General features: G+C 39.2%; 1 protein-coding gene across 1 annotated transcript in view; it reads right to left on the reverse strand.

The window, feature by feature from the left end:
* Positions 1–6209: 6209 nt before the first annotated feature.
* The window catches only part of METTL14 (methyltransferase 14, N6-adenosine-methyltransferase subunit), a 31234-nt gene continuing 13080 nt past the window's right edge, over positions 6210–24363 (reverse strand). Inside the window, exons 4-11 of the mRNA XM_044681010.1 lie at positions 22739–22819; positions 21205–21292; positions 19867–19957; positions 18707–18848; positions 16993–17085; positions 13569–13685; positions 10889–11099; positions 6210–6523 (exon numbers count right to left, since the gene is read on the reverse strand). Of these exons, the coding sequence (XP_044536945.1) occupies positions 6210–6523; positions 10889–11099; positions 13569–13685; positions 16993–17085; positions 18707–18848; positions 19867–19957; positions 21205–21292; positions 22739–22819 (1137 nt within the window). The remainder of the gene's footprint in view (positions 6524–10888; positions 11100–13568; positions 13686–16992; positions 17086–18706; positions 18849–19866; positions 19958–21204; positions 21293–22738; positions 22820–24363) is intronic.

Consider the following 24363-nt stretch of genomic DNA (forward strand, 5'->3'; position numbering starts at 1 on the left):
TGTTTGTGCCCTTTTTTGGTGAAAAAACTTTTCTGTATATATTTTCCTGTTCTTTGATCTTTTAGGTCCCTGGGATTAACATCTTTACTTACTTAACTGAAAATTACAAGTGTCCTTTTGGCATACTTTCACGTCATCATCTCATTTGGTTCTCATAACAACCCCTTGAAATAAGAAATATAAAAACAGGATTATTCTCATTTTATGGATACACAAATGAAGGATCAGAAAGACTGAATAAGTCACTGATGCCCAAAGATTATGCCTATTACGGAGAACTGGGACTTGAATACAGATCCTTTTGACTCCAAATATAATATTTTTTTCTGTACCACACTTATTGCTCCCCTAAATCAAGCCACCAAAATTTTGATTGGTGTTTAACTTGACTAATATGAAAAATAAGGCTTAAAGGGGAGAAAGATCAAAGAACTCCGGCTTATTGTCAAAATATAAACTGCTTTACTATTTCCATGCCCCTCTGACAGACTAATATGCATTTCAAATTCTGGGGTGTCATTATGGAAGAACTAAGGAAGCAACACAGTTTCCTGAGTCATGTTTCCTGAATGTTCTCTATTCTGTACCTGAATCTTCATTTCCTTCGAGTTTAAAATTACTACCGTCTACGTTGGAAAGATATAGTCTAGTTTCCAAGAGTCAATGTGGTATAAAAGTTAAAGAACAGGTCGCCAAGGCAAAGAGATGTGGGTTCAACAGAGGCCTCGACACCGTGGATTTAGGGGTAGAAGGTACCTCGAGGCTAGTTTATCTAATCATTTTCATGAAGCAAGTATTTATTAAGCACTGCCAACATGCCAGGCACTGGGATGCACCATACACAGAGCGAAACCAATACCTAACCTCAAGAAAGTTATATTCAGATAAGGAGTCATGGAGATAAACACCATACAAGCTACGAACCAGGTAGATGGAAAATATCCTCCCTCAGAGGGAAAAGCAGTGGCTGCTGGATGGACTGGGAAACACCTCCTGTGAAAGACATCCCTAGAGCTGAGCCGGGATTGTCTGAGGCAGGGAGAAGGGCTGGCACCTGGCATGGGGCAAGTGGGAGATGGAGCATCCTGTGTTTGGAACAGCAAGTACGCCTAAATGGCTGCACCAGAGGGCATGGAGGGGAGGAACATGGAAGACTGGGCTTTAAAATGCCAAGTTTATATCTGACCCTAGAGGTGATGAGGTCACTGGAGTTTATTATAGACTTGAAAGAGGCAGGGGCAAGTGCTAGTCAGGCTTATGCTTTAGAAAGATCACTTTGCCAACTGTGAAGAGGCTGGATTAGAGTAGGGAAAGAATTGAAAAAAGATTTGTTTCTAATTTTTTTTCTTAATCCTTACTGTCTTAGTAACAACTCTAAGAGAGAAAGACAAGGGCAAGGCAAACAGTTAAGTGACTTGCCCAGGGTCTGAGGCTGGATCTGAACCCAGATCCTTCAGACTTCAGGCCGCCCAGGTACCCTTTGTTTCTACTGCTATTTTGCAGTAGCTCAGGTAAATAGTGCGAGTAATCCAGAGTTGTGGTTTGGCAAGGCACAATACACTAGAGGACAAGGAGTTCAAGAAAAGAGGGTAGCGGTGAATAGTGTAAAATTGAACACTGGGCCCCAAGAGTTCAAGATTGGGGATGAAGACTGGAACCCAGAGGTTCTTTACTTTTGTGAACTAGAACTCCCCGATACTACAAACCCCATCTCAGAGTAATGTTTTAAAGTACATAAAACAAAAAAACCAAAGAATTTAAAAAACAGGCCATGGCCCACAATTATATTGAATCATTATCACACTGATTTCAAAAACAAGTTGACAGACCCAGGGTTAAGAACTTCTGGTGTAGCCAGAGCACAAATAATGACCTGGGGAAGTCCTGGAGTTGGAGGAGGGACGTTGAAGGTAATGTAAGGCTGAAGAATAAGTCTAAGAATAATGCCCAGGGAGAGAGAAAATTATAAAAGCTAAGGGAACTGAGACCAGAAAGGGTAACTGGTTAGCCCAAAGTCAACAGAGAACAGGACTTGAACCAACATCCTCTTGCTCCAAATGCAGCTGAACTCAGGTTGACCTGATTGACTGGCCCTCTGTCTACTTACTATACAGCTGCTTCTCAACGCACCCCCACATTTGGGTAATAAGAGAAGGGAGTGAAAGTTGGTTACCTTTCCCTGATACCTGCAAGTGCTATTTTGTTTCGCTAAATCCTAGGATTTAGGATATCAAATTTGAATTCCAAGTTTATGGTAGTAAAATGAGGGAGTCTTCTCAATTAAGATGAGTCATTTTTCTATTATCAAAAGAGGCATCCCAAAGGCAAACTTCCTCATAAAAATTATATCCTGAGAGGTAGGAATTCCAAAAATCTCCAACTCATCCTCTACTTCACTCTAGAGTACACTCTTCCCCATTCTGGAATTTCTAGAGATGGAACATTTTGCAAGACATAAAAACTACTAGAGTTGAAGGAAGAAAAAAGATGGAAGTTGAATGAAAGAAAAAGCATCTTTTCCGCACTTAAAAGGTGCCAGGAAGTGCTCAGAACTAGGGATGGCTGCAAAGAATACGATGGTCCCTCTTCTCAAGGGTCTACCTTTTACTGGGGAAAAGGCAACACATAAAGGGGAGTGGTGTCTGCAGGCCCAGGACTGAGTAGATCCATAGGGCCATAGAGGGGCTGCTCTCTCCAGAAGTGGTCATATTATTATTTCTTTATAATGCCCAGAATAAGAGGTAGAAAGGAGGTTACAGCTTCTTTCCTTTTTCTTCCTTCTCTCTCTACCCCTCTTCTCTTCCTTTCTCCCTTCTTTTCTTTCTTCTATCTCCCTCTTTTGAACAGCAGCAGCACTAGACTTAAGATGGCAGTCCTTACAGGAGAGTGAAGGATCTAGAAGAAATCTATAAATGTGGAATGAAAAACTTCCAAAACACTGAAAATGATGAATCAATTTATTGACTGGCAAGGGCTTACTGCTTCTGACAGCACACCCCACCCCTCCCCATATAAAGGAGCCTTCAACATCTAAGTAGAGTTCCCCAGTAGAGTCCCCATTCAAACCACTTAAGATACCACAATAACTGTGATGAAGAAGGGCAGGTGTGTCTAATTTCTCCTGAAAATTGGAAGCCAGCAACCAAAATGGGCCAAGTCAATCCAGGCCCTAACAGAACTGAACGAGTCCTATTCTGGATACCCACTTCGTGCAGACCTAGTCAAAAAACACTAGTAAGGACCACAAACAATTCTCCAAGTTTGATAAATTGTAAAGTGTGAAAAAAGGAGTAACGTATAACCCTGGAAAGATAAATTGGGGCCTAATTAAAAGCCAATCAGAAAGGGGTTTTGATCCTAAAGGCAATAAGGAACTACTGAAAGGATCTAGAGTAGGGGAATGCCTCAATCACACCTGTGACTAAGTCATTTCATTAGCTGCATGGAATATGGATTGGAATAAGGAGAAACTTGGGGGCAGAAAACCAATTAGGAGGCTATTGCAATGGTCCAGGTGGGAGGTGATGAGAGCCTTAACTGAGGATTGCCCAGTGAGCAGTGAAAAAAGGCCAGTGGAAATGGCTTCAAAACCCAGATATGTAAGGTAATGGAGCAAAGAGCTAAAGAATGCAGCTAGGCTGTGAACCTAAGGGTTGGGGAAGAATAGTGCCCTTACAAAATCAGTCTAGGAGGTTCTTTCTGATTGGAGAGAACTTAGCCCCAAGAGGAAAAGGGACCAGACTTGTCTACTTGGCCCTGGAAGGTCGAACCAGATTCAAAAGGTAGAAATTGGTGAAAAGCAGATTTGAGTTTGAATGCATGTTCAAAAGTGAACAGCCTAGGGGCAACATGATGGCTCAGTTGATAAGAGAGCCAGGTCTAGAGATGGGAGTTCCTGGTTTAAATTTGGCCTCAGATACTTCTTAGCTGTGTGACCCTGGGCAAGTTACAAGGGCAATTGTCTAGCCCTTACCACTCTTCTGCCTTGGAACCAATACAATTCTAAGATGGAAGGTGAGGTTCTAAAAAAAAAGGGGAATGGGCTGCCTTGCAAAGCAGGAATCTAAAAGGCATTTTTCAGGTATGCTGTAGAGGGGTCCTTGTTCAGGGACAGATTGGCCTGGTGGCCCACTGAAGTCCTTCCATTTAGTCAACGAGGTATTACTGGGAGGCCCTACCCCTCCTCTTGCCTAGTTGGAGTTTGAGGCTGTCGTCTTTTGACATGTAAGTTAGCTCAAAAAGAACCCAGGAGAGGTAACCCAATTCCACATTAGTTGTACCATACATCTATTTGTGCCTTATTGTTAGAAACTCCCATTAATATATTCACCCTAAATGTTAGGTAAACTTCTTTAATTAAAGAAATGAATGGAGCCTGTGGACAAGATTAAATCAGGCAAACCCTCCATTAGCAGCCTGAGCTCCTAGGAGTTACTGGCTGAGGGTAGGGCAGTAAGCACTTAAGTCCCTTCAGAGATGAATACTGGGGAGACTGGAAGAGTAGTGTTCATGAGAGGTGGGTAGATCCCCATCCAATGACTAGACCACACAGCTGTAGGCCTCGATGCCTCCCTCATCTGCTTCACTTGTTGAGTCAAGACTCCACCTCAAACAGGAACCCCTTTTCTGAACACCAGGTTTGATTGTCCATTCAGCCATGGCCAGACTGGTCTCTAAAAGAGCATGGATATACCTCCTGAGAGACACGTATATACCCTCTCAGGATAGATACCACGTCTCAACTTCCACTGCCACCAACATAGCCAGGAGCTAAGGAGACCAGAGTTTTCCCAACCCCCATACTCAGGCTATGGCTTTATTAAAAGGAAATTTCTTCCTAGAAGTTTTGATCACTGAGGTACCACTTTTGTTTAAAAGAACAAAAAACAACAACAACAAAAAAAAAAACAGAAATAACCAAGACAAAAAGAATTCAATATAGTGTGACATGTAACAAACATGTCTCTGTGAAATTTCTTGATCTGTTCTCCTGGGTTAGTAACATCTAAATTAATACTTCCAGGAGTTTCATTTAAAAACAAAGCCAATTCAGCTCTTTGAAAGCAGACTCCTCAAATGGGTCCTCAAAGGTACCTATAATGATCGCCTTTCATTTAAAAGAGAAAGCCTACTCCAAATATTATAAAACGGTATTTATCAAAATTAACAATGAAATCATTCTCACTGTTCCCAAAATCAGCAATTCTTGTAAAATGGGAGTTACAGAAGAGAACCAGGTTGTATAAAGTCTCATATAAATGATTTACCAAATCAGTCTCTCATAAAAAATAGAAATACAACAGTTGCATTAAGCAGAAACAAATTTCTTTCCACAAGCTGTGTTCAAGAGTTTTTAGAATGAATCCCAGTCTCTCCTTAAAAGTTTTATAACCAATTCAAGAACAGATGTCATTTTTCTTTTCACTGAGCATGACATATTTAAGAGGTCAAGAAGGACATTAACCTTTGGGCCAAGGTCTGCAGCTTTCCTCATCTCTCTTACTTACTAAAACCTAAAATAGGGACCAGGAGGCTGAAAGGGCTAAGTTTAAGGCTAAGCCAATTTCAGGAATCAGATCTGGATTTTTGATCATCATGCTTCTAAGGAAGACAAGGACTCATCGATACACATGGAAGGGTTATTTTCATGCTTCTGACAAGCTTTTGCCTCCGAGACCCGTGGAAAAGCCAAACTGCCTGAAATGTGAAACAAAAAGTCTTAACTATTATTCTTGCCATTTGAGTAGGACACTGAGGAAACACAAATCAGAAGCGGGTTTCCAATTCTATTTCATCACTGCTTGTTAGGAAAGTGACTGAGTAAACTGAGAACAAACGAGCTTAACTCCTCATCTGAGCACTAGTTATAGAGTTTAGCTTTAAAGATTTACTTCAGCTATTAAAACAGAGCCAAGGGCTTCATCTGATCTAGAATACACTAGACTAATTTCATCTGGGCTACAAATTTCTGGTTTTTCTCTCTGCTCAGTTACATGCATATGACCATGGCACAGTCACACATTCAATACAAACCAGACCAAGCCTGCCAAAGGTGACAAGCACACACAGGAGGTAGCCTATGGTTTTCAAATGTCTGGAGAAAAAAAATGCAAGGACTTAACTGGAATTGGTTCCTAAAGTGAATCTCCCAGTAGAAACTGAGAAGGAAGGAAGAAGAGGAACCAAAGTAGCCAACGTCTGCAATGTAGTTAGCGAGGTGGGAAGCCCCCTCTATGTGCTCCTCCACGGCCCCCTCGAAAACCACCTCTTTCTCCTCGGAAAGTGGATCGATTTCTTTCTCGGCCTCTCTCTCCACGGCCAGCAGAAGTCCCACCTCTCCCACCTCCCCTTGGAGCACCACCTCCCCGATCAGACTTTGATTTTGGAGGTGGTGACTTTGGCCGAAGTCTCTCTATTTCTTCCGTACAGCCCGTCAGAGGGGAATTAGGAATACTGAAATAGGAAGCATAAGTTTCTGCATTGAAGTTGCTATTCGTAAGATTGGGTCCCACAGTAAGCCATCCTAAAAGAGACAAAAAGAAAGAGTTATCAACTTTTGCTCAACTCCCTCCTCTCCTCCACCCATCCAAATCTTACCCAGATTTCAGGGTCAAATTTAAGTTACATCTCCTGCCCAGCTCATCCATATTACTGAAGAAGAAAAGCCTCTGAGCTCTAACGGCAACTAACACCTGTGTGGCTTTTGGGGTACATTCTCTCACACAGTCTTCTGGTCTTGCAATTTAAACATTCTGCTTCCTACCTCATCTCCCTGCCTAGACTGTAATTCCTGGATGTCAGACCCGCCTTGGTCCCAACCCCTCTCATACACACGTACAAACTCCCACATTGCCAAGCACCATGCTATGATACTACATATACAACAATGGTGTCTACTGATGAATAGGTTACCTTCACAAGAATAAATCAAGAAGTATAATCCCCCTGTTAATCTGAAACCAGAAACAAAGAGGGCACCACTGTGTACAGGCAGGGGCTAGGACATACAGGAGCCAGAGAGGACTTACACGACAAGTTAGTATTCAAGACAACCTCTATGTAAGACTGGAGTCCACAGTGGGGCGGGCAAATGTCCCAGAGACAAAAGGTAAATGAATTGCAGTTTGTGACTTGCCATGATGTAGTCAACGGTCCAAAAAGAGACCAAAGACATGGCCACATCTGCAGCTACTCCCTACCTCACCTTTGTGTCCTGAATCCTTTGGGTGGTTTGGAGAAGCCTATGAATCCCTTCTCAGAACAGGTTTTTAAATGCACTAAACATAATGCACAGAATTCCAAAGAAAACTACTTATGCCAAAATGATTATCAAAATGTTTTTCAAAAACAAGTTCATGCTTAATAACCTACTATCTTAAAAGACTAAGCAAGAGGGGTGGGCCTCAGTCAGAAGAGGGAATCTATGTGAGAAGAGACAGACAAGACTATTTTCAAGCTGGTACCACCTGGCTGGCATTTAGAACACTGCCCACAGGCTTGTAGCCAAGCAAGTCCCACCTAGGGAAGGACCACCTGACTTGAACTAGGGGAGGAGGGATACTGAAGGGAGGAGCCCCCTACCCTCCCACCCCCCCACTGACACTCTGAATATGAAGAGACAATTGCCTACCCTCAGGAGATCTCACCGCCGAGCACCTGGCAGGCCAAGCACCCAGGCTGCAACACCTAGACTCCCCCATTGCATCTGAAAGCAGTACCAGGTTAGAAAGAGATCATCTGGTGGGAGATTCTGAAACAAGAGTGAGTGATCAACTCCAGGGCTTCCCTATAGGGCACCCCATCTCTGACATTTGGAGGGACTAGAGAGCCTTGCCTGAAATGCTCTGGCCTCTCATTTCTTCTCTTCCTTGGCTTTCTCCAACACTTACTTCAGATCCCTGCACTCTGTGCAGGAAGCCTTTCTCAGGTGAAGAGGGGCCACTGGGCCTTCCCTCCTCAGAATGCCTTTCATATACTCTGAATATACCTTCCACATGACTAGTTATTCACACACTGTCTCCTTCAAAAGACAATAAGTGCCTTTCTTTGCATTCCCAGCATCGATGGCAGCCGACACATACCAAGTACTTAAGTACTGGCTGACTGGCCATAACACAAAAGGAGCAAGCTAGCATAGGAATCAAAGGCCTGGGGTAAAGAGTGGATATCAGGGCCACCTGGCAGAACAGGGGACCATAAGGCATACTACAGCCTTGCTTTTGGAGTGGCCCATCAAGTCTACCAGCATCCTTGGATAGTCACCCAAGATGCCAAGAAACTGGAAATAGCCCCTAGAGGTCAGAAATAAAGCTCACATTCCCAGAGCAAGGTAGCCCTGCAAAAGCCAAGGCCACAGGCCCATGGGTGTAGACCACCATGAGTGGGCACAAAAAGAGCCCAGTTCTGTGGTTCCAACATCATCAGCAGCAAGAGGCAGTAAATGCCTAAAATTCGCTCTCTGGAGTCAGAAATGAGGTTGAGCAGGAAGACTGTGAAAGGCTGGGCTTCTTAGCAGTAATTCTGCCTACTCCCCTACCCCACACCCCTCATCTTAGCACCACTGGGAGGATGGGAGAAATAAATAAATTTGATACTTTTAGAGAACGGAGTAAAGAACAAAGACCCCAGAAGAGTACGAGGCCAACCAAGTCAGTCAACAAGCATTTATTAAGGAAGGGCTAGGAATCAAAGAGGAACAGAAACCAAGGAGGAGAAGAGAAGCAAGAAGAGAGCTCTCTGACCAAGGTAAGCCAAGTTCTCAAAAGACTCCAAACAAAATTGTTCCTTAATTATCTCCATCAAAAAATAATGTGCATAATCCAAAATGTCTATGACTATTTTCCCTCCACATATTTGGTTTCCAAATTTGAAGTGCTGGGCACACTGTAGGAGCTCAGTAAGACCCACCGATTATGGAACAGTAGAAAGAACACTGACCTGGAAGTGCAAAAACCTGAGTTCTACTCCTGCTTCTGCACTAATCAATTTTATGGTATTGAACAAGTCATTCTGCTCTAGATCTGTCCACAGTGACATCCAAGGTCCCTTTGCTGTAATCATTCTACAAATGACGGATCTGCATTTCCTAAAGACACACCTTGATACCTCCCCAAATCTTCCCCTTCTATCTGGTGCACTCAATTATGTAACGCCTTTCAAAAAAAGGCACAAAACGTTACCCAAAGTAGCATGCTACATGCACAGCTGATAATCATCTGAACTCTAAATCCTGAGTGGTAAAACTAGAGAAGTGAGGGAAACACTTCAAAACTTCTCAATATCAAGTAGGTCATGTTTCTTTCTTTGCCAGAAAGTCTCAGCTTCACTTTAATTCCTGGAGTAGCTCGTGGCCTTCTGGTTCCTTACAGAGCAGTTGTTGCTAGAGAGGTTCCAGATTCAGTTGCTGAACTAAGGACATGAGAGCTTTTGCTATCCTTTTACCTACCTCAGCCACACTAGTAAAGCCTGTCGCAAGCCTACTTTCTCAGCCAACCACCCAACCATCACCTGCTGGCTCAGCACACATGGTGGCATAGTTTCTATCAGCAACAGAAACCCCCAAACCACTGTGGAAAATGTTCATTTTTTTCTTTAAGGAAGTCTGATGAAAGAGCAAAACAACCCATAGTACTTCAAAACGACATGCTTTTGAATCCTCGGAAAAAATCTAAACCTCTCAGAAACCTCAGTGTGCTATAATTGTACACACACAACATAAACACTGTCCAGCCTAGAGGATAGAAAATCCATTTTTTAAGTTAAAAGTTTAAATACTTGATTTTGTTGAATTTATTTTGAAAGAGCTAAAGCCTTCAGAATTTATTTTTTTTAAACCCTCCACAAAATGTGAAAGTGTGCTCTGGTCTCTAACTGGTAGAGATTAGACAGTGTTTATAAAAATACCCTTGTAAAAAGATTTCAATTCTGTTTGTCAGTTGCTTTTTTTTTTTTTAACCCTTGTACTTTTGGTGTATTGTCTCATAGGTGGAAGATTGGTAAGGGTGGGCAATGGGGGTCAAGTGACTTGCCCAGGGTCACACAGCTAGAAGTGTCTTGAGGTCAGATTTGAACCAAGGACTTTCCTGTCTGTAAGCCTGGCTCTCAATCCACTGAGCCACCTGGCTGCCCCTTGCCCCTACACTTTCCCCAAATGTAAAAACTGGCACCTGCTCCACATTGCAGCAATGCTATTTGCAGGATGATTTACCATAGTTCAACCACAGCCTACTCTGAAACTTTAACAGACGTCTCCTCGCTAATACATTGTGCTGAATGCGCATCACACCTCATTCATAATCCTCAGCTCTCAGGGACAACTCTCAACCATTTTATCATTTCTTGGGGATCTTAGCTTCCCTAGCTATGAAATATGAATGCTTCTCCCCAACCCCACAGATTTCTGAGAACGCAGAACCAATCTGTTCCTTCTGTCCTCTTGTCTATTTAATGTAAGACTCCCAAACCTGTTGCTGTTTTAGTCCAAAAAACCCCCTCAAATTCATGCTAAAGTTTCTTCTCTAAGAAGTGATACAGCTTTAAACGACAACTTCAGATTACAATTTGGCCAACTGTCACCACAATAACAATCTTAAACTGACATGATTTGAGGCCTTTTGATTGTACATCAGTTCAAATCTTAAAATGCCTTTTGTGAACACGAAGATATAGCAATTTGGCCCCACTGTATATATCCACATGGAAAACAATTTTGGCTTTGATGTTTCTAATCAGAATTACGACAAATATGTTCAAGTTTTCCATAGGATTATATCATGCCCATGCATCATGGAAATTTTATTCTGTACATTATTTTATTCTAGGACATAAAAGATTTATCATTCATTTAAATATATCAATGCAGTTTTGTTTTTTTTAACTGAAGTCTTACCTGGTCGAATTGTACTGTCCCTTCCAAAAAGGTGAAGGCGTCTTCTTCCGAGGCAAAAATGCTCAATGATATGAAAAATTTCTACAGGTTTTTCTATATTTCCAATTTCAGGTTCTTCTGTGATAATCAAGTCAATGTCAACATTGGCATGAATGAAGTCACCATCTGTGCTACGCCGAACAGTCCCTTTGATGCCCATCAGACAGTGCTCCTGCACGAGACAAGTAATAAACAGCTTTTCAACCACAGAGAGCTTCCCTTATTTTTCAGAGCTCTGGGGTGGATATTTGAGAACCTTCTCACTGCCCAAGGCCAAGGTTTGGTGAAAGCTAGGGGAACTGTCAAAGTGAGAAAATGAGCCAGGGCTTCTCAGGTTAGGAACTAAGCATAACAGAACTTTCATGGAACAGGACAAAGCCTATGACAAGTATGCTAGGAAAATGTGAGGAGGCCATCAGAGAAGGTTTCAGGGAAAGGTGACAGTTGAGATGAGCCCTGAAGTTAGATGATTCTGAAAGGCAAGGCTGGAAAAACTAATATCACAGTTTGACAAAAATATGAAATGTTAAATAAGCCTGGAAAGGTAGGCTGCAGCCAGACCAAGTGGGAAGGCCTTAAATGAAAAGTCCAAGAGTTTCTATTTCATCAAAGCAATTTTATTATTGTGGATTCCTTCATCTTTTACAAAGTACCCTTGAATAAAATTTAAGAACCACATGCGTTGTGATCTTGGCCCTTACAGGCCCTATCTGATTGGGGATGGCATGCACTTTTAACCCTGTGGCTTAGAAAGATTTCTGGCAATTGTACTAGAGGACCAAGATTGGAAGCATCAAGGAGCTCTACCAAGAGGTGAGGAGGAGCTTAGTCTTCCAAACAGAGAAGAGACATGTAAGACTGAGGGGAGATAACATCACTAAATCTTGGCAACCAATTGGACACCAAAGATGGGGGGAAAGAAGCAAAAATCTCCAACAGGAAAATAAATGTAGGCTCTGAATGCAGTGAAGATTTGGGAGTAGTCATATAGAGTGTGGAAGAGGGCCAAGGAAACTGTTTTATAAGTCAAACATTTAGGGGGTTGAAAGTAGATAAAAGAACCAGTAAGGGCTGGGAAGGAAGAACAGGTGATCAGAGAGGAAGAGGCTCAAGGGATGGTAAAGACGTAGAAGACAATGAAAGAAGAAGACCAACAATCCAAGGAAGAGGCTGGGGTCAAGGTCAAACATAGCACAAAGATCAAGGTCAAGAAAACTGCAACAATGCCTTGTGATTTATCAATGAAAAGTTCACAAGTAAATTTCTGAGGTGGCAATTTCAGTGCAGGCTTGAAGTAGGTAGTGACAGGTCTAGAGTCGGGAAGATTCATCTTCTTAAGTTCAAATCTGGCCTTAGACATTCACTAGCTGGGCAACCCAGAGCAAGTCCTTGAACTCCTCATCTATAAAATGAGTCAGAGAAGGAAATGGCAAGCCAGTATCTCAGCCAACAAAATTCTTAAATGTGGTCATGAAGTCTGAACCACACAACTGAACCACAACATAGCCATCCACTTGCATATTCACACACAAATGTGTATGTATATAAGGGGTTTGCAGAGAAAAGAGGGAGGGAGGAAGAAAGCACTAGCTTAAAGGGCTAACAAGGTCAAGCTTAGATTTAAGGACAGTAGAGAACTAACTACATTAGCAAGCAGCAGGAAGGAGCCAAAAGATAAAGAGAAAATGAAGAGGAGTGAAAAGGAAATGATCAGTGGGTCAGGTCCCCAGGGGATAAGAGACTATGATCAAAGGCACAAGCTAAGAAGTTGATTTGGCAAAAAGGCCACCTGTGTACATGTTCAAAAAAGTTATCAACTGCAGCTAAATTGATGAAAGGCTACCTTAAGAAACTTTCTTCCTAAATACTGGGAGCTTTGGGGGACTGGACCACACTGGTCCTCCACCATGATTCCAGGCTTGCCCAGCCAGGTAGTTCTGCATCCCTGGTTTAAATGATTTAAATTACAAAAGGTTTATCCTGGGGGCTGAGAAGGTGGTTAGGAATCTTTCCCAAGGCTGGAACTGTCAGCATATCCCTTCCTTCAGTTTATAATGCAATGATGTTTTGTATATATTTTTATTACTCTCTTGTTTTTAAACTTTCCATTATTCGAGTATTTTTAACTGGGTTCTATAGTTCACAATTACTAATTTTTGTTAACAAAAAAGAAACAAACCCTTGAACCAAGTCCAACCAACTCTATCTCTAAGAGTCAACAAATACTAGTAATACCACATCAAGTGAGGCTTTGGAGATGGAAGGGATATTAGGAATCATCTAAGCCAAAATCCTCATTTTTACAAAAGAAGTTGAGCATCAAAGCCCCTGCAACCCTTCAGCCAGGCTCACAAGCAGCTTGTGAGTATTTAAAGAAAAGAGACAGATGAACAAAGCCTAACAGTGTTTTGGAGTTTTATCAAACTAACTTTGGAGGAAATGGCTACTTAATTTATAGAGTTTTTACCTGCTGAAATAAAAATATGCCTATTTTTTCTAATTTAATTTCTATATTAAGAATCAAAAAGAATGAATTTATTCCTCATCTCAATATCCTTATCAGTCTGAAGGACTACAAAGAATAATAAGACTGGAATAATCAAAAGGAAAGAGAAAGAAAGCCAGGAAAAAAAGGCTGTACCTTTGTCCTTTGGAAGACTGCCTTTGGGTCTAAAGTCTTAGTCTTCCCAGGGTTGTTTTTGTTGGTTTTAATCCAGCAAATATCTTCACATCTTCTGTAACCCCACTTGCGTAAACACTAAAGAAAAACAGAAAATTGACAGTCATTGAATTTCTGAAAATTAAGCACAAAAAAAGAATTGACTTTTCCTAAGTGAGGGATACAATTTCAAAATCCAGCCTCAGGGAAAAAAGCAGACATAGAGCATGTGTATGTGTATAGCCTTGGACTAGTCAAGTGCCCTCAAATTGAGCTCATCACCCAGTGACATGTAGTTATTCCAGATTACATATGGGAGAATGTAAATAATCACAGAGTACTACAGAATACAGCTTCATCTTCTTATGTCATGCCCTGCAATAAAGCTAAATATACTTATGAATAAAAATACCTTCCACCTCACAAGACTTAAAGACATTGGACTTCCACAATCTGGAAAATCAACATAAAATTTTTTGGCCTTCCCTTCATACAAGAGAAAAAGTATGAATTTTTTCTTTGTTCTTTTTATAGGTGGTTTACAGTACTTTATTATAAAATCTGGGTTAGGTATTTGGCCATAGGCTATATAGTTTTTTAACTTTTTCTTTGTCTGTCAGAGATATGTCATCTATGGCTTCCAAAAAACTCCCCTAAAATTCCTATTTTAGTTCTTATGCCAAGCCACAGTATATCAAAATCACAATGGGGAAAATCACCACATGGAAGGAATACCTGCACTATAATATTTGCAGTGTGAGAATTTATTTTTTATATGCAGCATTAATCCTTTGTCAGGGTCCTGGATTAGAGGGACTCCAACCAGTCTGCTGACTTCTGCATTTTCTTTACTCTTAGGAACTCCTAGGAATGTTTCCCCTCCATCAAACCTGGTTAATTGATAAAGGCTCTTCCTACCCATATGACATTACCTATAGGGGTGAGGAGGAGCTCTGAGAGTCTTAATGGACAAACTTACCAATTTATTTACCAGAGATGTCGTGGAATGAACTAGGAAGGGACTGAATAATAAACTCCAAAACTAAATTTATGGATCTGCATGAAAGACATTCAGGGTCTCTGATCATCAAGAAGGTTACTGACATAATTTTTTTATTGGTTATATATTAACCTAACCAATACATTTTTATTCTTACCCAAAAACAGTCTCAAATATTTTAACCATCACAGTCCATATAAGAATAATGTAGGAATAATGACAGGTGCTAATGGTCCAAATTGGCTAAAACTAGTAAAGAGAGCTAAGAATCACATTTTTTTTTGTAAACGCTGTTGAGGACAAGTTGAGAATCATCAAGATCAAACTGCATTCCAGGACACAAAAAAAGCAGTGAATTACTGAGCCTCTATCTATGAAAAGGTATCCCAGGATGAAAGAGGGGCACATATCCTGGTTTTCAAAAAAGAGGAGAGAACTGAACCAATGATCAAGAGACCACTGAACCTGTCTTCAATTCCTAGAAAAAAAAAATTAGAATTGACTAACACAACCAAAAAGGAAAATGATATATGTTGGAGGGGATGTGGGAAAACTGGAACACTAAAACACTGTTGGTGGAACTCTGAACCGATATAGCCGTTTTGAAGAGCAATATGGAACCAAGCTCAAAGGGCTATAAAACTATGGATACCCTTAGCAATACCACTACTGGGTCTGTATTACAAAGAGATCAGAGATAAAAGGACTTTCCTGTCCCAAAATATTTTTAGCAGCTCCTTGTGGTGGCAAAGAAATTAGAAATTGAATCCATCACTTGGGGAATGGATGAACAAGTTGTAGTATGTGGGGTTGTAATGGAATATTACTGTGCCATAAGAAATGACAGACAGGATGAGTTCAGGTTTATAGGAACTGATGCAAAGTGAAGTGAGAAGAACCAAAACAGTATATATAGTAAAAGAAATATTATATTATCAACTATGAAGGATTAAACTATTATCAGCAAGACAAGGTTCCAAGATAACTCCAAGGGACTCATGATGAAAATGCTATCCACAGTTAAAGAAGGAACTCTTGGAGTTGGAATGCAGATCAAAGCATTCCATCCTTCACTTTATTCCCTTCATAAGATTTTTATTTTATATGTGATGTGTCCTCTATCATAGCATGAGCAATATAAAAATATGTATTGCATGTAAGTACTGATATAATTTATATTAGACTATTACTGCCCTGGGGGTGAGGGTGAAGAGATCTGAATCCTAAAATATAAAAGAAGGTATCTATCTCAGGATGAGAGAGGGGAAAATGTCCTGGTTTTCAAAAAAGGTTAGAGTATCATGCCAATGATATAGAGACCATTGAACTTTTCTTCAATTCCTAGAAGAAAACAACATTAGAATTGGCTAACGTGATCAAAAAGGAAAATGATAAATGTTGGAGGGAATGTGGGAAAATTAGGATACTAATACACTGTTGTTAGAACTGTGAACTGATACAACCACCTTGGAGAAAAATAGGGAACAAAGGACCATAAAACTAATTGTTTCTACAGGAAACTAAAAAAAAGAGAAATTAAAAAAGAAAAATGCTAGAACTTAGCATGAAAGAGACAGTGAACATCTAGAAAGAGAAGTGGTAATTACAAAAAATGAACTTGTCTATTTTTTTATTAAAAACAGGGGATGCCAGATTAACCTTCTTTCTGATACATTTATCAAACCAGAAGACAACAAAAATACTGTAAATAGACCTAGATTTCACCCATGTACTACATCAAGTCAGCTACCATTTTGGGGGGAAAAAAAGCTGAGAATGTACAAGAGAGAAAAAGATCAATTAGATCCTTCTCCTGAATGGTTCCTCGGGGTGTGCTGGTAAATATTTAAGATAGCTCTGTAAAGGGAAAAAGATGTAGGCCTGACACACTTTTAAGTTTGAGCAGCATTACTAACAGATTCATTAAGTCTAGATTATGAGCAAAAATTTAAAAATAAATCAAGTCTTGATCTGAATGAATATCTGCCAATTTCTGAGATACAAATGCTCACAGTGAAAATTCAAAAACCAGCTTCCAGCACATCACTGGTCACACCAAAGAAGAGCTAAAGAATGTAAAGGAGAGTTACAAGTATATGTGCTTAGCTGATGGATGACTGTCAAGAAGGAAAAAGGACAAGATAGCAAAAGCTTCATGAAATACAGCAGCCAGAAAAACCAATGTGATCATGGCTTACACCAAAAAGGCCAAATGTCTAGGACTGTCGTGTTTGGTCACTGAAGAGCTCCAAATGCCCTCTGCCTCCTATTGGCCCCGTGGTCTCCTCCCTCACCCCTTCTTGATCAATGGCAAGACCCAGCTTCTCCAAAACAGATTATTTCACAACTTCTTATACAGCCATGTTTATTTGATTTTTTCTTAAGGATTAGAAAAAAGCATCTTACCACTCTGCCAAGGTCCAGGCCCTCCCCAGAGCCACACCACAAAAAGACAAATGACCGCAGTCCAGAAAGCTCCTCAATTTCTAGCTTCATAATCTAAGGAACAGAAAACAATATTGCACAAAACTAGAGTTTAATACACATTCTGAAACTACAATCAGTATTCTTTGGGATCTCAATTAACATGCTCTTATTTTCTTAAGTAAAAGCTCTGTAAACAGAAATTCTTATCTCCTCAATCAAATGCTGGCACTACCAAAACAGGAAGACTCTATAATGGAGGTTTAAGAGTGCACTTTGGTAAAATAAGGACTAGAAGGGATCTTAGCAATCTTTCTGCTCACCATCTTTAGAGTTTGAAATACACACACACACACACACACACACACACACACACACACACACACTCTCTCTCTCTCTCTCTCTCTCTCTCTCTCTCTCTCTCTCTCTCTCTCTCGTTCTCTCTCTATGTTTTTTCCTGAAACATGGGAAATGTTTCATTTTAGTATCACAGAAAAATCAACTTGGGGATCAAAAGAATTCTGAGCAAGCTGAGATGTCATTTTCTTACACTAAAAACAGAAGTCAGATTATTTTTTAATATATTCCTTACATTTTTTCCCCAACTTTCTTCATAGTTCAAGAGTTCCTGAGACTAGGAACTAAAGTACCTTGTATTTTTAGCTCCCTTGTGTTTTTTTTTTTCACTATATATTTATTCTGCAATCCTTGTAGTTATCCTTGTTTCCCCATTAGAATGTAAAGTTCTAGAGAGTGGAGATTGTCTTAGTCTTTGCAGTTATGTTCTTAGCAGAGTGCCTGGCATGGAGTGGGTAGTTACTAAGTGCTTACTGATTAATCCAGGAGATCACAGATACATCTAAGTACACCTATATGGTAATGACTAGGTGAAGTCATTTAGGCCTTTATGAATCAGCTCTCTCTCATCTCTATTATTTGAGAATACAAATGGCTCAAGCACCATGGCTGACAAGGCACTGTGAATAACATTTACATCACCATTCTGAAGCTGAATAGCTACCAGTTCTTCTCTCCCCTTTGTGTAGGGTGGTTTTAACCATCACTATCCCTGGTGCTCTGCGGAGTAGAGATTTCACAACAATGCCAGCTGGCTGCTTACCCAGGCAGTAAGCAGAAGAGCCTATAGAGAATTCTATGGCTTGATGACCCACTTCAACAAGGATCTGTGATTTCATCACTGTGGTGACATTGTGGCTACCACAAAAACAATTCACAACTCTTCTATGCTTGGAATGCTATGAACAAAATAATTCATTCCCCTGCTACCAACTTAGGGGTCGGCCTCAGCAAACTTAACTGATTGGTCCTTAAGAAACAAATCAATAACCCATTTACTGGGCCATTCATCAATCTTTTCTAGCTTGGTTGTAGCTGCTAAAGCTTGCCTCCTGGCCCCTCCAAGGCTCAATGAAGCACATGCATTGGCCTTCAAAGAAAATCACTTTTGTGACCCACTATTCAATTTTTCCCTGTAGCTAAGCGTAAAACAATATAGCTAACTAAGATTTTAACCTCAGATAGAGCATAATCGCACAAATTCATATATGTTTAGGGAGTATATATTCACAAATACTTTTTGTTCAAGCTCAAGTTTTTTAAAATCGTATTTTAAAAATAACCGATTTATCATAAAAAAACAAAGCCCCATCATTTCTGTTTTTCAAGAAACACTTACATCATCCCAAGTCCAGCACTTTTCATTAGCAGTGATTCCAGTTTCTCTGTAATATTCTTCCAAAGGAGGTTCCAGAAGAATTACATCAAATTTGGATTTCAGTTCTCTGATGTCAAAAGTATCTAAATCTGCTTGTAAATACCTAATGGGCAAAAAAGTTTTTTAAGTGTCCCACTTACAGCAATTAAACAAGATTTTAAAAGCAGGCAGATTCCAATACTATTCCTAGAGCTTGCACAAGTTAGAAACTAAATGCTTGCTTGCTTTTTTTTGTTTGTTTGTTACATTAAGGTTCCCTCCCCACATCACATTAGAGAAGGCATCCTATGACAAAATAAAAACAAAAAACAAAAAAAGCACATATATACAAAACTTATGTCATGTATATTTCTATTTATTGGTTCTTTCTCCAGAGAAGGACATTCACAGTTATTCTTTAAACAGTATTTGTTGCTGTATATAATGTTCTTTTTAAACTAATTTTTTACCAAATAGTGAATTCTTATACCAAAAGCTTAGATCTTTACTTTTGTCAAACACAAGACATTTATAATCATCTTTTTACCACTGCCTGCTATATGTGTTCTGTCCCACTGATCTACTTTTTCCATTTCTTAGCCAGTACCAGATAGTTTTGATAATTAATGCTTTATAATACAGTTTAAAATCTAGTACTGCTAGACCTCCTTCCTTTACTTTTTGGGTCATTCATTTCTTTGATATGCTTTATCTTTTGTTCTTCCAAATGAATTTTGTTGTTATTTTTTCTAGTCCAATAAAATAATTTCTTTGGTAATTACATTACTAGTTTTCCTTTAATTAAACCATCCCCTGTATTCCTGGTACAAATCCCATTTGGTCACAATGTGTAATCTTTGTGATCTACAATTGCAGCCTCCTAGCTAGCATTTTGTCTAGGATTTTTGCATCCATATTCACTAATGAGATTGGTCTGGCATTTTTTTTTCCTCCATTTCAGCTCTTCACTAAATGTTTTCTTAAAGTTCTCTCTTCTTAGCTCAAAGCATACCACCCAACTCCCTGTGGTCACTCCTGAGGGCGTGGATTGTGTTCTTTCCAGGTTGTTAGCATTTGTCATAACTACCTGTGGCTTTTCAGATAATGAAAACAGTGTAGACAGTGGCAGTAAAAGTACTTACATAGGAGGAGTGTTGGATTTTGAGATCAGCTCATCCTTCAGTCTAATAAGCTCCCTTAGTTTAGGATATTCTTCAAATCTATCTGCTAAACCTGAATGGCAAAAAATTTATGTCAACAACATAAGTTTAATTGAGTGAAACCAAATTATGAGAATTCTCTAAATCAATCAATCAATCATACAATACCTACTACATGCCAGCAGTGTGTGAGGGGCTGAGGGAGAGTGGGAAGGGAGAAGGACCAGATTCCTCTCCACTAAATCCTCATTGCTATTTTACAATTAGGTTTTTTTAAATAGGCCTTATTTATTCATTATTTTATTTATCATTCTTTAATTATTTTGGCGTTTAGCTGATTTAATTACTATTTGTTTGGTAGGTTTTAATAGGTTCATTTTTAATAAAGATCTACAAACCCAAACAGTAATGGTTTACTGGACAGCTCCCATCATTCTAGACTAACAACAACTCATCACATCTAGTCCCCCAGGCCCTATTTGTTCTCTACTCCAAGTTTTTAGGGTTATGTTAGGCATCAGGATTTCCTAAGAGGCATCAATGCAGGCTCTGTGATACCAGTTTAAACAAAGATAACAGGACTCTCTGCAAGTAAGAATTGCTATTCATTGCAGTGAAGTTCAGTTGCAACATGCACTCAGATAGCACACACAGAATTATAGGGGGGGCTATTTTAAAACATGCTTAACTATGAGAAGCATGGTTTTTACTGCTTTCTATAATATATACAAAAATATTTCTAGTATTTCTTAAGCTTGTAGAAATGCAAATCACATATAATTTAAGGCTAAATAGGCTAGATCTCAATATTTTTGTGTTATTTTTAAAAAAAGATTATTTTAGGCAAAAATGGAAGCATTAAAGGCAACTCTCAATTATATGCAAAATTGGCAGTATAACAGCATTCATTATTTTAAAAAAAATTTTGAGAGACAGGTAAGTGGCTCAGTGGATAAAGTCAGGCCCAGAGATGGGAGGTCCTGGGTTTGAATTTCACCTCAGACACTTCCTATATGACTCTGGACAAATCATTTGATCCCAGTTGCCTAGTCCTTATAGCTCTTCTGCCTTGGAATCAATATATGGTATTGATTCTAAGATGGAAGGTAAGAGGTCTTGTTTTTTTTTTATTTGCCTGTTTATGATATATTTATATATTCTGCCTAGACTACTGTTAAAATTAGTTTCTACTTCTTGACCATTCATGAATAATATGATGGGGGAGGAAAACATTACTTTGCCTAAGATCATTCAATTCTATAAACCACATATAGATAAGTCAAGAGCTAGCCATTACTCCTTTGGGCAAGTTTCACATACCCACATCTCTGATGAAATTCTGGGGCCTGTGTCCTGTATCAACAAAGTGTTGGCAATAATCATTGTGAGGATTTAAGCTCTGGGTCCCCTAAAAATGTGAAAATAAAAAGAACATTTATAATTATGGCAAATACTATATATTATACAATATGAAAATATCTTCATTTATAATGTATTATACTCATATATAGATACCTCAATAAATATACAACATATATCCATGCGTGCGTAAAACTTACATAAATCTAATACTTTTTAGGTCAAGTCAGTAACCTAAGCATAGAATGGTCAAAAGTGAAGCACTTTACTGGATACTAAGAGATCTTCAAGCTGACCAACCAAAACATGGTACCCACTATGGAACTGGCCATCGAATAAAGAAGATATGACACATGCAATGTTCTACATCAGGAATATCAAACTCAAACAGAAACAGATGCCTATGGGCGCATACTGACTTAGAAAGCCACATATTAATTTTACCTATTTTGTATTTTTATTTATTTTGTTAAACAATTCCCAATTACATTTTCATCTGGACAACAGATACATAACATGTTTAATTTGATATATATATATATATATATATCCTTAATATATATATACAACTACAAAATAACTATTAAGGAGAAGAACAAAATGCACAGTAGCCACTTAATATTGTTAAATTGAACTGAATTATAGAATAGAAGCATAGAGTACAAAGCATTATCTATGGTCTAAAGTAGGGAAAATTCATTTCTGACTGCAATATCGAGGAAGGCTTCATGGTGGAGGTGACACCTGAGATGTTTAGAACTGAAAAGATTCTAAAAATAGATATATGGTTAGCTACCAGGGCTCGGGGAAAAGGAAAGGTTTAGGCATTAGGAAGCACTCTATCAAAGGAACGGAACTGGGCAAGCACTAAGCTATGTTGTCTAAGGAAAAGTGAGCACCATTTTTTAGAAAGTAGCATGTGTGTGAGATGAGGTTGAAAAGGCAGGAAAATTATTGTGGAATACCGTGGATGCCACACTAAGGGATCTGGACTTTCCTTGAAAGGCAACAGGGAACTACTAAATGGTTTAGAACAGAAAAGTGACATGATCAAATCTGTGTACAGAAACTTTTTTTTTATATTTTGATAACTTTAGTTCTATTTACTTGATTTCCATTGTAACCCACTGTATTTTATTTTATGCATTCAGAAACATTATTATGGTTCCACCAGACTGCCAAAAGAATCCATGACACAAAGGTTAAGAACCCCTGGATTAAAGAGAGAAGAAACTGAAGTGAGGAGAGGTAGGTGGTAATCAAGGCCCACAGGCGGTGGTGTAGCAAAGAAGACAGAAAAAAATTAGGAGATAAGAGGTATAAACCCCAAGTATTAGGATGTGGAAGGGGAAAAAGGGGAAAAAGTCCAGGAGCCAAGTCAGAAGTTCTCTCTCTAGTTGACAAGGAAGGTTGCTTTTCAGACGTGATTCAAACCTCATCAAGCCCAGAGCCAGTGTGAAAGGGTCCCACCACCTGGGATCATTTGCACTCTCACCTTAAGGAAAGTACTAGAGTCTTTGTAAATCTCTTCCTCGTACGGCAGGTTCTCTTCATCTTGCTGCATTTCTACTTCATCCTTTGAGAAATAAACCCAGGAGAGTGAAAGGAGCTTGCATGTGCATGGACCCCACTCCATTTAATGAACGATCCTCTCCATAACCCTTTCCCAGCTCCTTCCACGGCATATGATACATCATTCCATTGCCCTCTTCCCAAGGAAAGTCAATTTATTATCTGCTTTTCTCATCACCATCTAATGATTAATAATAAACAAATGACCTAGCAAACAATAAAGATATTAGTAATACAAGTCAGAGAGCATAACTGATGAGACAAAAATTAACTCTTTATAAACAATAGAGGAGAATGAATTCTATATCACTATGAATCTGTTGACTACAGAGCTAACTGTCATGTCTTGTCTTCTTTATTGATAAATATTCTAATTTGCTCTAAAGGCAACAAATTGAAAAATTCAATGTCAGATTCATAAGAATCAAAAGAGCAGTTTGCTTCATGCAACCTGAGTCACACACGTACAATGACATTAAAAAATATGCCCACTGCAAAAACTAGCAGTCTCCATGAGACTCAATAATTATCTCATTTCCTTTGCACTGAAGAATGATAATAGCTAAGCATTCACTTCAAGGTTTACAAAGCACTTTACAGATATTATCTCATTTGATCCTCACAACAACTTTGGAAGAGAGGTACTATTTATAATCCTCAATTGAGGAAACTGAGGCAGGCAGCGGTTAAGTGATTTGCCCAGGGTCACACAGTAAGTTTCTGAGGCTAGATTCTTCCTGACTCCAGGCCCAGCACTCTCTTCACAATGACCCCTAAACACTAATAAGACTGAACAGAATCACAAAATTCTGTTGCATAAGTTTTGCACACAGACCTGACCAGCCTTTCAATCCATTTTCTTCCCAATCTGCAAGTTTTTCATATAAATTACATGATTTTCTCTGCTTTAAAAAGCAAATTCCCTTAGAAGGAGATGTGTCTCAATAGCATATATTTAAAGCATTTAAACTTTTAAAGCATCAGTTGTCAGTATTCTTATCATGAACAAGCTAGGTCCTTGGGAGAAAATGACAGAAAATGATACAATTCCAGCTTTTAAGGTGTTCAAATTCTATCACGTAACTATGAGCGTATACAGCGGGCATAGTATCCTACTTTGAATAAATAATAACAATTTTTCATTTTGTCATGATGCAGTCTGGAGTCCACACTAAATACCTTTCTAAAGAGAGACTTGACTGAGCAGGGCAGCTACAAAGATTACCTTAGATGGTGTTACACATGCCACTACATGATAATCTAATAGATTATTCCTTGGCTATTATGCTGAATAAAATAATGTTAATACTTCCTATATACATGTAACCACTGGTTTTGTTTCAGCAATAAGATCCAGAATAACTGCTATTACCACCTCCAATATCAACTGTATTGAACAAAGTAGCCAAGATTTCTAGGCTCCTCACTCTGTAGATGATAGAGGTGCCCACAATTTCCAAACTCAGATGCAGAACCTTGGCTACCTCTTTCTATCTGTCATTTACTTTCAAAAAAAAAGCAAGGAGGAAAATTTTCTGTTAGTTTCTA

This window comes from Gracilinanus agilis, chromosome 6 (assembly GCF_016433145.1).
Source record: "Gracilinanus agilis isolate LMUSP501 chromosome 6, AgileGrace, whole genome shotgun sequence".
Classification (NCBI taxonomy): Eukaryota; Metazoa; Chordata; class Mammalia; order Didelphimorphia; family Didelphidae; genus Gracilinanus; species Gracilinanus agilis.